Genomic DNA, 19374 nt, shown 5'->3' with positions numbered 1-19374 from the left:
TAACTAACTAACCGGGTAATGGCTTAATGATTACGACACTTAGTCCTCATCGGCCCGTCGACCGACGCTGTTTTCAACGATACAAAACAAACCGGTTCCCTTTTTTTTTCTTATATCTGTAGGAGAGACGTTTGGTTAACTACTGGACTAACGAACGTTCAGTGCCATGAACTGAATGTCCCGTTTCTTTCAATCCGCTTAGTGTCCTGAATCTTTTTCTAGTTTTTTTCTTTTTCAAAATGTGTTCGAAAGTAGTGCGTATTACAAAGCGGAGACACATCAGATATAATAGTTCGGACAAGCATAATTGTTATACTAGTCCGACAGCATCAATCCCGAGAAAATGAATTTCTTACGATGGCCTCTGTTCGTTTGAATTTCCAACTTCTCTTATTTTATGAGCACGACCCGTGACTAACTCAGGTGTTAAACTTCTTTTTTTTTTTCTAAGAAAAAAAAATACTCTTATTCCATGTAAGGCTAGATTGTACATCAAAGACTTCGGCGACATGCTCAACAACAAACGAAAAAAAAATCTTTCTAAAATTTTTTTTTTTGCGATTGATGGGGGGAATTTTCGGTTTGATTTATTTGTACACCCTGAAGGACCTCTGGTTTGTGAGTTCCAAAAGTCACGTTCGCCCGATTTGGGCACTGTTGCTTAATGGGGGTCATAGAATGGGGCGAGCACGAGAGAGAAAGGAGAAATAAAAAAAAAAACGTAGGGAGGTAGATTTGAAGAGATTAAAAAATCAGGCAACACACGTCATCCGCTACATTGTTAGCTACTATACGTAAAATTTACAACCTGCTAACTGTTAAAGTTGATGGCAATTCATTCTAGGTGCCTTTCGGAAAAAAATAGGAGAGCGCAAATCATAGCGACAGCTTTCTAACGACATCTATTCAGGTGGTTCAGGTCTTGGTCAAGCAAGATACCCTTATCGGGTAGCGCATCACAACCGAAACTCCTACCTCTGGACGTTTTCTTTGTCAACGTATATTCCACAATAAATCGCTTTTGCTAGATTCGAAAACGAGAAGTCTTTGACCTCGATGTATGTGGCACTATGATAAACATTCTTTAACGAGTCTACCTTTTGGTGATACCACGTGTGTTTTTCGGTTGGAACGAGCCATGGGTCTACTGCAAAACTAGATAAAAATTGTTGGGGGGAGGGGGATGATTTATCAAAATAGAGAAGCACATCAGTTGACTGGAGGCCTATGATGCTTTATCTTGAGATTCTTGACAAGACAAGATACGTGTAGAAAGCGGACGAGCGCGTGCTCAACCTCCCGCTGCTCCTTACCTGATGATGTGATACGACTGGGGCCTACACCGCCAGCGTTACAACCGCCGCACATTCTATAGTTTTCTAAAGTTCGGTATATATATCAGTCATCGAGACTAAGGAATCCCACGTCAAATTAAATCAATGGCGCTAGTTTAAAAAAAAAAAAAAGGGGGGGGCGCCAATAGATCGGGCCGTCTTTTAACTTCTTTATTCACGAACACTTTGTTGTTTAAGCGTCGTGCGTTCTTGACTGTATATGCAACATTTTTTTCGTTTTCACCCATCGTCTGGTTAGGTACCCCACCAATCACGCGGCCATGGCACGAAGAAAAACAGCTGCTTGTCTCGATCGCGCAGAACTGACAAGACACGACAGCGACGCATTCTCGTCAATCTTTAGCTCGTTGCTAGGGCCCTTGAATATGGAAGCCCCTGTAGCTGTGCAAGAAGCCGTTGTTTCCAACAAGATTGCTGATGCATTTAAACAACGTTTTAGAAAGAAAAAAAAAGTGGGAAAAATGCATTAGCCGAAGATGAACCTGAAGCTGCCACACCTGTCAAGCCCACTGTTGTATTGTAGAAAGAGAATCGGCCGTGAAAGCGTTTCGGGGGAAACAAAAGGTGAGTGAGGGGATTTTTCTCGACGTTGCAAAAGATTGCGTGCCTAACTGTAAAGAATAAGGTACAGCAGCAAAAGAGAGAAGAATGTGATTTTCGTTTAGAAAACGAAAAAGAACGAGCCTGAAAAATTGTTGACGCCTTTATTGGCCACTGTTCTAATCGCCCGTCAGCATCGTTAGTTATGCGACAAACGAGATTTCAGCATGGGGCACAATCGTTGCATCGCCTACGAGGAGGGATGTCGGTATTAATCATCTCTACTTGCTGATGTTTTACATTTGAATGACCCTACCGTAGATTGCGTTTGACTGTTAAAAAAAAAAAAAAAAAAAAAGGGAAGACGAAGGCGAAGGTGGCGGTAGATTTCACGAGGTCAATCAAGCGGATGCGGAAGAAAACAAAGTAAGAAAAACCTCGTAAAGATAAATAAATAAAAACGCCTTTTTCATCTCGTACGGGCCAACAGCTCGTGAATAACGAATCACCTGTGGCTCTAATCGACCGGCGATGACGGCACAAGCGGCGGTCTACGCCAGCTGTCTTTTTTTGTTCCTGAATTTCGAGCTGCGCAAAGTGATGCGCAAGCACGCAGTGCGTCGATGTGGTCGACACCGAGCGACGACGCTATTTGCATAATTCGATGGCAATCGCCCAGTCGTGCGTGTAGCAGCTAATAAAACGTATGCACACACACACAACGTGCCTAAAAGAAAAAGAGTGAAAACACGGACAATCTTCTTATTGGGTTTATTTACAATTTCTTTCTCCGATTCAATCGTTATGTGACACGCAACTTTTGTTCCAAAATTGGAAATACAATTATTTTAAAAATGGGGGACATATAGTAGTATTGTATAGTTTAAAATCAAAGTTGGGGGGGGGGGGGGGGGGGGAGGGGTGCGAATATCCAACAAGGTATCGCATTTCTGTCGCATTATCACTATTATTTAAATATAGACTTTTTCTTCATCTCTTGTGTTTGGTGTTACAAACTGTTCTTCAATTGTTTAGGCTCCACGTTTCTACCTGCTGTTGATTTTCCAATGTACAAATTACAGAAAGATAATCAGAAGTCGGTCACAGGGGTTGCCCGATCTCCTCGAATCTGGTACAATCACTAACACAGGGGAGACATACGAAGGTTAAAGAACGGAATGAAGGAAAAAAACAAACAAACGAAAGACGCGATGAAATAAAAAATAAAACAGAGCAGCCCGAAATCAAAAAATATTTTAAAAGAGAGAAAAACAAACAGAAGAACTTGAGCGACTTTCGTTTGTCGTCGCTTGGCATGGCACCTGCTTGGAGGGGGGTAAACCAGTCCATTCGCGATAGTGAACAGTAAAAGAGGTGATTGTATAGCAGCAGTAAATATATACAGTCCACCCCATTATAGAAAAAAACAAAAAAAACACACATGCAATAAGAGGAGGACTTGGCGCAGTTGCCGCAGCTGTTGGTCCGAAATGAAATCATTTTTCTTTCTCTTCTTTAGAAGAAAACAAAAAGATGGTAGACAACAAAGAGACAGGGAGGGGGACTCGTTGATTGTTGTCGGAGGAGTTTAAAATTAGGGACTAACCTGTTATTCGTTTAAAGCTTGTTACGCAGCAAACAGCTGATTATAACGTATCAAACTGCAGCCAGGTGCCGTGTAAAGAAAGAACTCAGTTTTCTCTCGTGTTTTTCCTTTGAACCGACAAAACAAATGGGCACCAAAATAGACAGAACGAATGCCAAAAATAAGCAAAGCTAGATGTAGCAGGATATAGCTAATAACAGGAGGAGTAGCCCTAACCCTACGCCATTCCACTTTTTGTTTCCTCTCTCTTTCTAAATAATAACAAAAAAAAAAAAGAGCATCAAAATAACGTTTGTGCATCTGTGTGTTGTTGTCTCGTCATTTTCACCATCAGCTGTTGCCGCGTTTCTCCATCGTTCTCTCTCTTTTCTTTTTTTTTCTTTTGGTTAACGATATCATTCTCGTTTGATTGCTGCTGCTCCGCTATTTTATTCTTCGCATCCAATTAGCTGTTTTGCATTCTCTTCTTTTCCGCCCCACCTTTTTTTTTTTCCTTTCTTGATTGATATTTGTGTTTTTTCGCGTATAAATTGTGTATACTCAGAAAGAGCAGGCATTCTTCAGTTTGTTTTTCGTAATGATTATCTTATTCTTGCGGTTGGACGGTTGCAGTCGAATGGTATCCCGATCCACGATGTGCGGCAGACGCGAAGCCCAGCGCTGGAATCGCTGAACTTTCGTGTCCTGGTGGCCGTTGAATCCGTTCCCGGAATGCGGAACGAAAGCATCTATTGATTTCAGCGGTGCGCAATCAACAGAACAAAAGCAAAGTGAGCATCCCGCAATGTAAAAGCAAAACTGCAAAACAAAAACAAAAACAAAATGTAAATGAAAGTGCCCACTTACCTATGGTGATGGAACGAGGTGGTTCCGTGCAATAATCGTCCAAAGCGTCCAGCTGACTGAGATATTTTTCCGCCAAATATTGAAACACTTGACTGACGTTCAAATCCTCCTTGACCGACGTGCGGTACAGGCGACAGTGGAGCTCGCGTGCCAACATTTCCACTTCTTCGCTGTTTGATTTTGTTTGTAATCAAATAAAAGAAATATTAGGATTTTCTCATTTTTTTTTTCTGCGTGAAAGAAATTTCGTGATAAATGTTTATTACGCATCAACGACGGCCTGGTCGACCAGATCGATTTTGTTCTGAACAATCACCATAGGAATCTCACCGCACTCGTCCTCCACCTGAATTCCCCAATAAGCAAATAAAACATTTTTCATTCTTCCAAATAGCCAACCGCACCTTTAAACAAATTTTTGAAATTGGGATTTGAAAAAAATAAATAAATAAATAAACAAAACACACAGACGCAGCCCACAAATTTCTTTTCGCCATATCGATAGAACTTTGGCGATTTCCATTAACTCGTTCCTCTTTCTTTCGTGTTTTCGATTGGAAATGATCGTCATCATTATAGACACATGGTGGTATGTTATTATGTGTGTTTCCTTATTTTTGTTTTCTTTCTCCCCGGACCTCATCGTCTCTAAATCACACGTACAAAAACGAGCGCGGAAAGAACCCACCTTTTTCTTCCACGAGCGGATGGCGTCGAACGAGACACGATCGACGGTGGAAAAAGCCAGAACCGCCGCCTGGGCGCCTCTGTAATAAGCTTTAGTGATGGCGTCAAACTCCTCTTGGCCGGCCGTGTCCCACAGCATCAGCCGTACCTCTTCGCAGTTGACCCTAAATCAAGCCAAAAACAAAATGTAAGAGGAGGATGACGTTATATAGGGAAACAGTTTGATTATGCATGGGTCCATACTCGATGATCCGTTCGAGAAAATCGACGCCAATCGTCTTCTTGTAGTCCCTGGTGAAGACGCCTTTGCAGAAGCGCTGGATCATGCTGGACTTGCCGACGGCGCCATTGCCTACAATCACCACCTGTTGCACATGGCCGGAAAAATAAAAAGGTAGATAACGTATATAGAAGAATTATAGAACGAGAAGAGATGAAAACGAGCTAAACTAACATGTTTTTTTTTTTTTTGTCTTCTTCTTCTCAGTTAAGCAGTAAATTATTTCGACTTATAAGAAAGAAGAAAGAATAGCTTGGAAAAAATAAAATAAATGAAGACTAAAGGTCTTAATCACTGTTGAACTCAGCCCATTTCCCATATGGCGCTGCGCTTTGTTTTATTTTTCCCCTTTCGTAACGGGTGAGTGAAGAATGTTTTGGCACGCAGATCGAAACCGCTGCCCTTAGCGGGCATATTTCACGAATGCCGTGACATCCATCAAGATACAAGACTCCATAATTAAGATGAAGTATGTCGGGTCGTGTAACATGTTGAAAGCAAGGGTTTCTTTTTTTTTCAATTTTTAAACGTCTCTTTTTTTTTTTTATAGAATCCCGTCCAGGCTAAGAAAAGAACCCCGTAAACTACTTGTAACAGTTGAATTTGTTTTGTTTTTTTGTTGTCTCTTGTATTTTTGTTTTGTTTTTATGAAGTAGAAATTCTATTTGGCTAACAATTTTTCTGGCTCATCATAATCAAAAGGGACACTATGCTGGACTTTATAAATACACAAATAAAAAGGTTGGCTTAGGATGAAAATCCACTACGTATTATATTACGTATAGTTATACTCCTATTACTAAATCGCGTGTTCTTTCTCTTAGTTTCCACACGGCGCGCAAGTTGAACGACCTCGACACCGTTGTGCTTCTTTTTACCATTTTATTATCTAAAACGCCATTTCGTCCGAAATAAAAGCGAAACAGATTTACATCAGCCTAATATTTTTGTTTTACGATTGGGAATTTCAATGAAAAATCGAAAGTACCGGGAATAGAACAAAATCACGATCACAGTAACGTTTGATCTTTTGTTTCTTTTTATGGCAAGGGGAAGCGAAAAAATACGAATTGATTTCGACATAAGACCTACAACAGCGTACACGAGTAACATCTCCTCCACCCACATGAGAAAAACAAAATGATTAAGTACCCCACTGGTATAATGCCAAGCGACGAATTTCTATTGGTTGCGAGCAAAGAAAAAAAAAAGGGAATATTCAATAAGTCAAGAGAGTTTAGATGCTACGATCTACCTCATACGTACGTTCCATCGTCTGGTGGCCTTTTAAACTAAACTTTCATATTCATCCGTGTGTGCAGTGCACGTACGTATTACAACGAACGAACGAGCGTTTTGCATCAGCTGTTTACCTTCTTTGATCTATACCGACTGCCGCATAGTCAGCATCGGTGATTTCCATTTTATTGCACGTATTTGACTATTCGTTTTTTTTTTTTTTCATAAATAATAAATAGCTAATAAGTAATAACTCCTTGCCTTGAATCCTTTTTAGCCGACTCGCTTTTTTTTTTTTTTTACTTTAACGGTATTCTTATTTTTATTTCCATTTTTTAATTTTAATAGTGGTTTATCTCGACTGCTTTTTTTTTCTGTGAGGCTCCTCCTTCTTTTTACACGTTGGGCCTTTGGCGACGGCCTTTATTCGTTCGTCCACACAAACAAGAAGAAAAAAATGTTTATAACCATCTCTCTCTCTCTCTTTTTGTCTGTAAGACTTGCCTATATCTATCGACCTGACGAACGTGTGGGATGCAAAGAAAAACTCGGGGCGGGAAAGCGATGAACGAAAAATAAACGGCCATTGTAAAAACGTCCCATTTCGAAGCGAATCATCTGCAATAAATGCCGTCGCCTTTTCATCTCCTCTTGGCAAAATTGCGTACAAACATTTAACCGTTTCCCACTTCTGCCGTGATGAGACTATAAGAGCAGTCAACATCAAAACGCTGTAATTCACTACAGCCATCTCTCACTTCTTAAACTATCGGCTCAAAAGTGTTTAATAAAAAAAAAAAAAGAATCTCCAGTCTGGCCAGGGCCATCGAATAATGACGCCTACGCTGGTCGCTATGAAAACACCTTTACTCCTCCCCATTCACCTTTTCTTTTCATTTTAATGACGTTTTATGTATATAGGAGGAAGAGCTACATCAGCAAAAATGACCATGGACATTCAAATGCTCTAGGGCTGTAGAAGCATTCAATTTTCGCTGGAAATTCTCATTTTCTTCAAGACATTTTCCTACCCACGTTAGCATTTTCGCGATTACCTCTCGCACCGCCATTACGAACAGTTCTTGGGAAGGGTGAGGTAACCAGAAAATGAAAAGTGGGTAAGGGTCGAGCACACAAAAAATAAGATGCGAGAAAAACGAAAAGAAAAAGAAAATGGGAAAAGAGAATTAGAAAAAGAAAGAAGGAAATTTTGATACTGGAAAAGACCTACACGAGAGCTTTAGTGCTATCGGCAATTAGAACATCAAGACGCAGAAGGGCTCCAATCTGAAACCTTTTTTTTTTTTTTGTGTGTTGTTGCTTTGGATGATGGTGAACGCACGCCGAAAGCTGTTTTCGACCTTGGCCATCGAACGCGGACGCACACGCAATCTGACCAACACGCATAGGTTTATTTCTAAAATATCATTGTTATGGATAGGATAACGTCAATCTTTCCGCACTTTGCGGAGCCATATAATAAGACAAATATATTCCAACTTCTGAAGGAGTTAAAACACACATCGAAAAGAGGAGAAAAGTTGGCGAGAACATTCAAAATCAACAATCGAATCGCCCATTACATATTGGCCTTAGTCATCGTTTCCTTTTATATCTTCAATCAACAGCGGTGGCCTTATTATTATTGCTTATACGTGCATGCAGACAGTGTCCGAAGGCAGACAACAGAAGCGAAAAAATGGCGAAAAGTGTTTATGAATTTTTTTGGAAGTTTACCTTGACGGCGATCTCCAGGTCCTCCTCCCTCATTCCTCCCGTTGTGGCGATGACGTGGTTTTCGACGAGGCTTTTTTTTTCCCCCTCCTTCGTAATGTAGACGAAATCGTCTGTAACAGCGTGTATGGCGAGCAGTCGTCTAGATGTCTGTACACTATTCGTGTAAACCGCAAAAATGGCCAACACGCTCACGAGGAAAAAGCGGCCTCGGGGATCAGTCGATCGCCCCAGCCACTACTACACCGCACCGAATCGTCCTTTTTTCTTTTTTTTTTCTTGCCTTTTTATGTTTTGCTTTTCACTGCTCCCGGTCGTCCACTAAAGCATTGCGCGCGCGTAACTAATATAGCGGAGAAAAAGAGAAAACAATGACTTCATTAATCATCAACATTCATCCGAATAAAGAGTTCCACATGTACAAGGTAAGGTAAGAAAAAAAAAAGATTACGAATAGCCTGTAGGTCTGCAAGCAAATAACAAATGAGTGCGCCGCAACGGCGTGACCAGAGTTTATTTTTATACTTTATTCTACGCCAATGAAAAATTGAAAAAAAAAAGAAAGAAATTCTTTTGATAGTTTCGCTGGCAGTTGAGCATCCCACAACGTTTCTTTTCAATCGTTTGCCCTCTACCGACCGCTAGAGCGTGACAAATCTTGCATGTTTGCTCGTCTTGATATTCTAGCTCTTTCAGAGGTACGTAAAAAAAAAAACAAGATGAAAAATATCCAGAAGAAAATCGAGTTTTCTTCTGTTACACATTGAAACAAAAATACAAAGGGTCACGTTCCGAGTTGATTTTCTGGTTTACTTCATTTCACTCTGTCGTACCCGTTAGAAACCCGTAATGAAATCCTAATATGTCTGTGGGAGGTCATTGGTACCAGCGGATGGTTTCTTTAGGGACGAGCCCAGTTGCGGGATCCATTGTTTTTTGGTGACGATTCCATTCTTGCCGATTACCCGTTTTTTTTTTTCTTTTGGTTGGTCAGAGATTCGCGGCGGGCGGCAGACGAGGTAACGTGAATGAATGTCTCCATGTCCGCACGTGAAACCGCCAATTGGATTTGGCCGCAGGGTGGTGGAATATCCTACCCCGGCGTATGAGAGTTCGATGTGAGTATATTGTGATGTATGTATGTCCAAAAATGTTTGCACCGTTATTTTGGAACACAATACAAAAAGTCTCTCTTTTTGTCGTTAAATATATATCCCCGAAACAAAAGAATAAAAGCGGATTGTGTCACGGTGATTAGCACGTCACGAAAAGTTGACCGCAATGGGGTCCTTCCTCCACCCTATTTTAGGATTTCTCCTCTTTCCTTTTCATGAACCCCTTTTGCTGGATGTTTTTTTTTGTTCTGTGTCTTGCAGAGCTTTTTCTGTCACTGGAACTGCGTTGTGCATAATAGATACTGTTTGAGGGAAAAAGGAGGTCAACATACTCGGTGAGACAACTGAAAACTGTCAAGTAAAAGAGAGAAAAGGAGCGTCATTACAATGACGACAGAAGAAAACGAAAAAAAAAAAAGAGAGAGAAACAATAAGCAATCCACTCCTTAACAGAGAACGTGCGTTCAGATTTTGTGGAACACACTTTGGTCTTGTGCTGTCAACAAAAAGAAGAACAATGAGAATCTCCAGTTACCGTTCATCATCCGTACATTCTCTCTCTCTCTCTCTTTCACCATCATCACAATTGCACGAACGTAGTATGCATATACTCTATTACATCACCACCACATTTTTTTTGTGCCTTTCCCATGTGGGAAATTCAATCCAAACGGTAAGAGAATGGGGGGAAAAAAACGAATGAATTCCAGACGTGTATACGTCGTCATTCATCACACGTTATTAATTGTTTTATTATATAACTGTAGTAGAAGTGGCTTTTTTTTTTGTGCATTCGAATCGGATTCAATGCCGTGGCAAAGGAAATTTGCAGATTATTTCCATTTTCTTTTATTGTTTTTGTTTTGATTCTATTGCTGTATGTTGTGCAATCTTTTGTCGTCTTACGATTTGATATACAAGACATGAAAAGTCAATTCATCTAGGATCAGTTCGATAACGCCCAGGTGATATCGGCTTCGAGTAAAAACGGGAAGCTAAAAACGAGAAAAATGAAATAACAGGCAGACAAAAGGGCGAAGAATGTTGAGGGGAATGAATAAAAGAAGGGAATTTCAAATGCAATCTTCCGAGAAAATCAAAAGCCTCCGGTCAAGTCGTGCTTTTCAACCCTCCCTTCCTCCCTGCTTTACCTATTTCCCTCGCTATAGACATAGAGGCGAATTGCTCTTCTGGAACGTTTCATCCTCTTCGTCCTTCTCTCTCCCTCTTTTCTTAAAAAAAAGAAAATCTCCAAATTGCTGAAGAATTCCTCAAAGTAAAATACATCGGACAAAACAATTTCGAGATTCGGTTTAATTTGTTCAGGGTCCCATTTTTGTGTGTGTGTGGGTTTATGTAACAATTGTCCTCGAACGTCTCCAACAGGTGGGAGTGAAACAAAAAACATTCCTTGTCTTTTGTATCATTTCCAGTTCTTTTTTTTTTCTTGTGACTCCTCGTTTTCCTACGCCTTGTAAACCGGAACACAATAATAATCAAAGTGTCGGTGAATGCATCACGAAATGCTTCTGTTGACGTTCTGGATGTTCATTAGTCGCGTAGGTATGCCAAGAATGAATGGCATCGTTAAATAATACGTTTCCAATAAAACTCTATCAACTACACAAACTCAATAAGCTTAGACGTAGAATTCTAGCGATGTGGAAAGCAGTCATACCCATTCAACTCGTTATGTACAAACAAGGACAATTATCTGGTAGACTATATTAAGATTCGAAAAAGAAATTGGTTTTTATTCTTGAAATGTGCTTTGCCAGGTGAGTGCTACCTGACTCGTTTGATCACTTTAAAATAGAAAAAAAACAAACAAGAAAAAGAATGTTCACATATAAGGATCGAGAAGTTGGCATTCGATCCTGTTTCCCTGAGATGTCAACTCTTTCAAAAGAAATTCGGCAAATTTAAAAGAAAAAAAAAATAACAGTCAACCCACGCTTCGGGGTTTCTAATAAAAAACCGGTTTTTAATCCACTTGTTATTCACCTGAGAACGCCCAAAAGTTCCTTGCAATTCCGTTGAGTCGCGCGACGTTGAAAACCTGATTTCGCCCCTGGTTTTTTTTTTATCTGTGTGTTTGTGTGTGTGCTTGTTTCTTTGGTTGTTGTCCCCAAACATTGCTTTCCATCTAGTTACTGCCTTTTTTTTTCTGCGTGTCATTAAATCGCTACAGATGAGGTTGTTATCCTCGACTTAATATCGCTGACGATTCTGCCTCCCACCGTCTACCTGACGCGCGCTGTTTTTGCTACAACAATCAAAATTCAATTCGTTTTCCATCCACTAGAAAAGCAGTTATTTAGCAAAGCCCAATTTTCTATTTCTCCTGATTCTTTAGTTTTTATTAGAGTAGAAACAAAAAAGAAAACACGTTTTTTAATGTCCAGTAAACAATGGAAACAAGAGTACCACCTGTGTTGTGTCTGATTTTAATCAGCCCAGTTTAGTATTGGATCGTGACAGATCCGGCATGTTCACGACAACTGTCCATCATCAGATAGAGCATTCAGATAGATTATTTTGTCATGAATACGCGGAAATCGTTGGACAGAAGTCCTAAATTAAAAGAAAAAGTCTGGTTTGGAAATGAAGAAGCTTATTTCAGAAAAATCTTAACAAGAACCTAAAGAAAAAGCTTATTTATCTTTATAATAATAAAGTTACATAGCCTGCATTCGTACAATAGAAAGAAAAAAAAAGACAGACTGACATCATTCAACGTCGTCATTTACATATAGAGAGAGAGCAGGGATATCCAGCGCCGGGAGTAATCCAACAACCGTACCGAACTGTGAAGAAAAACCCAACGAGTAAAAAGTGCTTCATTGTTCATCATCACTAGCAACATTGTTAATGAAAAAAAAAAAAAAAAAAAAATCTCGCACAGTCATGGTTGTGTAGGATACACGATTTATGAGAACGACAAAAAGCTGAAGACAACATGCATCACATTTCATGGTTTAAAAAGAAGGTAACACGACAGGGCCACCGTGGGCGAGTCTCATATGTTAACTACTGGTATACCGTGTGTAATTTACACTATCTATCTACTGGCAATGTGAGTCTATAATCATCATGGATCATACGAGCATAAAGCACTAGATCCTTCATTCGTGAGAAAGAGGAAAACAGAGAGATTAGGTGGACGAAGAGAGTTCTCTCTTTTCCTTCTTGATGTAAAGGTGAATGACTACCAAATGAGAGAGAGAGAGAGAGAGGAAAGAAGGGCGTTGTCGGATGTATCTGATGACGAAGTGGAAAGGTTTCGCCGAGAAATGCGAGAGAAAATGGAGGATTTATGAGTGTTGCTATTCTTGTTAAAGCAGCGCACTCGTATAACGGCAGATTCGCACTTCAAAAAGGTCGCCGACGATTAGCATGACGGTTGAAAATGGAAGAATTTTTTTGTTTGGTTCTCATTATTTTCTGAGGTGTAAAAAGTACAAAAAGAATTGGAGAGGCGAGAAAAGAACGAAGATGCACGATTGTCGAGACATGATTTTGAGCGACGGGTTTCTCTGAAAACGAGATAACATATAACGTAACAAACAACCGTTAGGTAACTATGTTCCCCGCCATCATCTATCTACCTATATGTAACATTTTTTGAAGCTCACGCTCTCGCAGAATGATGACGAGCGCTTTAATCATGAAAGAAGATTTTTCCGTTAGAATTTTCCCATTTCGAAATTGAGGAACGTTTCCAAAATCCTCATCGTATTGATAATAGGAGAGAAAAGGCATCAATATGCTGGATAACACGTTGTCGTCATCGTCGATCATTGTGCCCAATGCAGACGCAGGTGACACACCACGAATGATCTTTTTTTTTTTTTTAAAGATTTCCATTCGAAAGTTGTACAGAAATAAATAAATCTATCAATAAATTCCAACGATTTGTTTTGCCATCACGCAAGGCACACACAGGACTTTGTACATGGAAGTCAACCAATTTCTTTTATTGGAAAGAAAAATGTCGTGTCGAGAGTTGAAAGCCGAATTTGAACCACGTGTACAAGAGGAAAGCCAGTTTTTTGTCTAATCGAAAACGGGCATCCAATGCATTATGCATCGTAGACGAAGAAGCGCCAATAATCAATCAGCTATCATCCATATGTGCGCATAGCGTCAAACCCCACGCACTTCACAATATTGCTGATGGCGTTCTGTGAACGATGTCAAACCTTTTATGGTGCTGATGTTCGACGTTTTGACATACTCTTAGTTACACACACGTTGTAGCCATCTCTTCTTCTACGTATAGAAATCTACTTCCGTTTGTGGTGCGAGTCTGTTCAGCAGCCTTGGCCAAGCAAAAAAAAAAAAGAAGACTGATTAGCATTAACCCCAAACACACAAAACCAGTTTTTACGCGTGCTGCGATCATTGAAAAATTTTTTATAGGCCGAACGTAAAATGTGAAAGTTTCCGGACTTTTAAACGGACGGGGATAGAAAGAGTTTGTGTTGTGTTGGCTGATGTGACGGTGGTCGTCTGGAAAAGCCTCGTTATTAGTCACGCGCCCAATGGCTTTTTGCTGTAACAGAACCAACAACGACCGACAATTCGCTTCTCGCTCACGGCCAAAAACGCTTTTTTTTCTTGTCTTTAATTTGATGGTGTTCCATCGTCCGTAGATGCACAGCGATGCGGTGCTGATCTCTTCCTGGTACAGCATTTATTTTTACGTCTTTCGTCTTCTGTTTTCAAATTATTTACTGTACTCTTTTTTTTTAACTGATTCGCGGCGGATGTAAGCACTTCATTTTTTTTTTTATTTGTCACAGGTCTTTTGAATTTGGTTCTTATTTTTTTTTTTCCTTTTTCTTTCGACATGTTATTAAGCGCAGTACGCTGAAAAATGAACCCCACCAAAAGGGTTCATTGAAATGGGGCTTTCCAATTGACCGCCCTTCCATATCGAACGCTCTCCATTTGATTACATTAGAAATCTTGACTGCTATTTATTGCCGCGTTTCGACCCGCGTTTTCCAACCGTATAGTTCACGGAGATTTACAGACACGTATAGACAAATTACGTAGTCGCGCTAGGGGAGGGCGGATCGGATTAGCCGATACTTTATTCGACACGATCGAAAACGAAACAGAATATCCTTGGGTTTTCTTTTTGTGTGTCTGTGTGTTAACCCCAGGATCATACGCCCACCCCCCGTGTCTTTGGAGATCACGCGGATCTTTTTTCTTGCCTTAATTGACGTTCCGACCCCCACAGGATACACCTGTTAAAAAACCAGGAGAGAAGATATTCGTGAGAGCTTTTTTTTTTTTTTTTGCGGTAATGTTCTTTTTATTCTTGGCAATAAAGAAGGAAAGTGGGACTGACTGTTTTCTGCGACCTTTCTACAGTGACCTGCCTTATATTTAAGTCTCAACACTAGTCATCATGTGCACACCCATTTTGATCACAATGGTAATAACATAGAGACAAATATTACTAGGTCGGGTATGTCTGCCTGTCCGCCCATTTTCTTTGCTGATTTCTTTCTATTCTCATATCCGCCGCACGCGATTAAAAAATTTGTTGTCTTCTTGGTCCTAATGTTCTAACCTCTCCTGCTTCTCATTTGCGTACCTCGAAATAACTAAAGGTGGAATCTAAACAGCGGTGAGAGTTATGCAAAAGAGCGTAAAATGGTGATCGGTAAACGTGAAAGTCGCAGCCAGAAATCATTTGAATTTGGCGCTGTTCGGTAGAAATATTTTTCGGGCGCAACTCGAGAAAAAAAAAGAAGCAAATTATCAAGGATATGTGCGTACATCATTAACTAGACAATCGCTGTGCATGATTTAGGCGGATGTCTGGGGTCAGTCGGCTTGCACACAACAACCAATGATTTTCTCTTTGGCATAAAGCGCACGCCGGATGAATCGTTCGGTTGGTACTTTACACAGTAGACATTTGCTTTTTTCTTCTTCTTACGTTTGCCGGTTGGGCATCCATATCTCATTATTCCATAGAAGGTCATCAATACCTAACGACGATGCTAGCCTACGTAGATTCACGCGTACAAGCAGAGACTTTGACGCCGCCTTTGCGTGATGCGCGTCGCTATACTTACACCGGTGAGGAAAAAGAAGAGTGGAAAGTTAGCATGGCGGCATCAATTATACATGCGCGCATTAACAAAACAGTGGGGAGGTCAGCATTCTAGGAACACTGTCGAAGAAAATGAGCCAATAAGCGCATCTGCAAAAAAAAATGTGTCTGCGCAAAGCGATATGGAAAATGGAGACGATGATTGCGCAACAACTGAAAGCGGACAATGATGGCAGGTCGTGCGAACGTTCTCATCGACTGGCGTGTCACTGCACTCGGCATGTGTCGCTCAGCCAAAAAAAAAAAGTAATCGTTTTTCAGTCGTTTCACTTCCGTGTCAAAAGAGGAGTTCTCTGCTGTCACATTGAAAAGAGAAGAAGGAATTCATAAAAGAATGAAACAACGGTGTTTCCGTTTCTTTTTCTATTTCCATTAACGTAGCAAAGAAGAAGAAAAAAAAACAAAGTAGAGTGTACGTATAGCTGCAAGGTGTGGGAAATGCTATTGAACCGTCTCTTCAATACACAAACACACGACCGCTATAGGCAAAGCTCTTCACCGATATGTAGAAGGAGCCCGGTGGGAAAAATTGTAGCGCCGTTGTAAATCACTCGCCAATGTGTAAAGCGATTCTCTCTACTCTTTACTACTTGAGTTGTATATTTTTCCATTTTTCAAGTGAAAGAATAAAAATGAAAATAGGCTCTAGGAATCAGTTGTCGAGTCACCTGCCGCTGTGAAGATATGCGCACGTGAACAAGATACTGCTTGGCTTGCAAGTTCCTGCCTTCCTTTTTCTCTAGAAGTTTGCGAGAGGTTTTTTTTTTTTTTTTTTAAATAACTGTTTGAACATGGGGCAGCCGTGTTTGAATGAGAAAATGGACGGGTCAAAACGATTGGTGTAGCAATTTCTCAGCGGTGTTCCATGTTCAGATATACATAACGTATATGTATCCTGCGATGATGCTGCCATTCGCTTACACAGGCTAGGCTGCTATAAATAACATATTGAATAAGAAAAGAAAAAGAGAAAATTTTTGAAATAAATGAACACGTCGAGGGGGTCAGGAACTTGCAGGGCGAAAAGTCCTGATGTTCTTTCTGACAGCCAAGGGGCCGTATTTCCACCTACCCTTTTACCTCCTCTTTAGTGTTGTACCGGTAGGGAGGGAACCCAAACGAACAAGTTGAATGCTCAATAAAAATCGCCCCCTCGAATTCATTTCGAAACAAATTCCCGAATTGCATCTGTAACCTTCGTCGCCGTCGTCAAAAAAGGATGCTGTGCGCACACACCTACGCACCTATTCGTTTTGTGTTGGAAGAAAAGCGTAGACGGAAAAGCATACTTATGTTCTTCCTATTCCTTCAGGTAAAAGGTAAAACTATCGTTGGTTTTGTTTCTCTTGCCCAATATTCATGGGAAAATAAAACCCCAGACATACGTACAGACAAAAAAAAAATGGAGAAAACTTTTATTTAATTTTTCCTTTCCCTCGGCCTATCCGGTGATTATATCGCTCAGGATGTGCACAAAAAAAAAACACCTATATATGGCCCCCCTCCTTGTTCTTTGGATTCATGGCCCATGAGAATCTAGGCACTTCCTTAGCATAAAGTTCATCGCATTTGTGTAGCAAATTCTTTATATATATTCGAGCACAGAATTTTCGAAGATGCAAAGGTGAATGTGAACCGTAAAAAAAAAAAGCTGTTGGGAAATAATGCTTATCCGAATTATAACGCAATTAATGATTGGCGCAGGTACAGCACGTGAAAGCCAGACGAATCAGTGGAGACGTAGTGAATATTTTCAAAAGGAAAAGACATACAGTAATCTCAAAGATTTCAACGATACCCTAAAGGTATTTGAAGAGATAGGAAGATTTTAGTTTTTTGGATACGAATAAAAAAATTGTCAAGGGCAGGAAATAAGAACCTCCGCCTTCTTTGCCATCAGGTACCGTGTGTTTGTATAGTAGCTGCTGCTGTTCAAGTCATCGACGAAGACGGCGCCGCTTGTGACTCCAGAGGACAACAAGTTTGTCTTGTCTCTTCCCCGTCAAGGTCGCGTGACTTTTGTCTTTCTTCTTCCCCCTTCAAACCATCAACGGAGCGTTGAGGCGAAACAACAGTACCAAAAAGCAACAAAAATGAACCTGAAAAGCCGGAATGCCGATAGAACAGATAACAACCAAAAAGGCCTTGTATTGAATCTTGACGGATTCATTTCGTAATTTTTTTTTCGTCCCCTTTTTTTTTTGCGGTGAATATGTCGTGTGGTAATGAATTGTCACCACGTAAAAAAAAAATCTACCGTTGCAGCCGATCAGGTAACTGACCAACTGATCGAAACATTTGCCTCGTCTATTCTCGCGCCTCGTAATGGAGGGAAACTTCAAAACAGAGTTATCACGCTCTACTCAATGGTTCCATTCTTTTCCACGTATGTTTACTTGACTAGAAAAATGTGTTACGCTAGCACAGCAGCGACCGCACGTCCCAAGCATTCTAGTGACGGTTATGACCAGCCGGGCGCGTGTAGCTGTTGTTTGCGTGATTTGCGTACTCTTTTTAGTCGGGACCCCATGGTAGAGAGCTCTGATTTACGACCATCGCTGACCACTGACGAGCACTTGGAACAGCACAATTGCACACACGCACCCCGGGAAAACGGTGTGCATAATATCGCGTATATTCGGGAAAGGAAGAAAAATAAGAAGAGACGAGCCCCTTTACTGTTAATGATTAGCCAACAAGAAAGTAGCCTATCAACTGAGAATCTTGTAAACAAAATTTGGCCCTCGAACGTTTATTCTTACTTCAGATGTTCAAGAATCCAAAGTGACTGAAATTTTTTTCAATGACGGTGGTCAGCCCAAGATATTCTCCATTGCACAATAATGGATGAATTTTTTTGCTTTGATTAAAAGAAAAAGATGCAGTTATTGCTGGACTTTGACGACGTGACATGTTGTTCATTTATGGCGGTATTCTGAAAATTCTGTTTCGCTTCTTAACTGGTTCTTTAGAGAACTAACTTAACTCGTCTTCTTAGACTCCTCCTTTCTCACAGGTTGTGTATTCACCTTGTTCAGAACTTGCTTCTTTAGTTCTTTTTTTTTTCTTTCATTTTTGAAATCCTCCAGCTTCGTCGTCAAACGGAGGGAGTCTGCGCTAAAAAACGACAGGTGGTTGAGATGCCCCAAGACTGTCTGAGCTATGCAATGACATGAGTTTAAACCAAGCTGAAGAGAATCTATATGCTCCTTCTTCTTTTTTAATCTCCTGAAGCTTTTCAATGCCGTTTGCTTCAACTGGCGAACCATTTCGATTGAACGGCTAATAAAAGGTGACACGCTAAATAAATTAAGTTCTTTCTGTTCACCTCAAACACTTTTCCCGTCAATCTTTCAATTCATGCAAAGTAAGCATTCGATTGTTTCGCACAACACTCAACTGCATTTTTTAAAGAAATAAACAAAAAAGCAGTCAATTCGTCAAATGAAAAGCTATAAAACTATTTAAAGATGAGACACAACATATAGACGATAGAAAAATTCCCAGGTCACTAAAACTACGGTGATGGAAACAACGCACGGTAAACATACGATATTTAGAAAAAGAAAAACGAAAGCACTTACTGGATGCTAAGTACCAAACTTTTAAACGAAATGTTTAACGTCGTCGCAAGAACACTTCAGGATAATTTCCGTTAAGCAAGGAAGATGAATTTGTGTTTGATGCAACGCTAGTCTAGGCCAGGTTTACCACTTGCACAGACACTTCGCTAGTCAGAGGTTCACAAGCAACTGCACTGCTTGCTTCGCTTTCGGTCCAGGTGGTTCATTTTTTCCTCTTTAGCTTCATGGCCCGAGGCAATGTTTTTTAAATGA

General features: G+C 40.4%; 1 protein-coding gene across 1 annotated transcript; it reads right to left on the bottom strand.

Moving 5' to 3' along the window:
• Positions 1-4032: 4032 nt before the first annotated feature.
• Positions 4033-19285, bottom strand: LOC130692544 (ras-related protein Rab-23-like). The gene is made up of 7 exons (XM_057515678.2): positions 19123-19285; positions 8291-8630; positions 5278-5399; positions 5036-5198; positions 4614-4693; positions 4348-4517; positions 4033-4229 (listed from the first exon to the last, which is right to left on the bottom strand). Exons 2-7 carry the CDS (start codon positions 8321-8323, stop codon positions 4042-4044), a joined length of 756 nt encoding a protein of 251 aa, XP_057371661.1. The 5' UTR covers positions 8324-8630; positions 19123-19285; the 3' UTR covers positions 4033-4041.
• Positions 19286-19374: the final 89 nt, after the last annotated feature.

The sequence above is a fragment of the Daphnia carinata genome, chromosome 1 (assembly GCF_022539665.2).
Source record: "Daphnia carinata strain CSIRO-1 chromosome 1, CSIRO_AGI_Dcar_HiC_V3, whole genome shotgun sequence".
In the NCBI taxonomy this organism is placed as follows: domain Eukaryota; kingdom Metazoa; phylum Arthropoda; class Branchiopoda; order Diplostraca; family Daphniidae; genus Daphnia; species Daphnia carinata.
The sequence above is the reverse complement of the archived record's forward strand: the minus strand, read 5'-3'. Positions and strand labels throughout refer to the sequence as shown.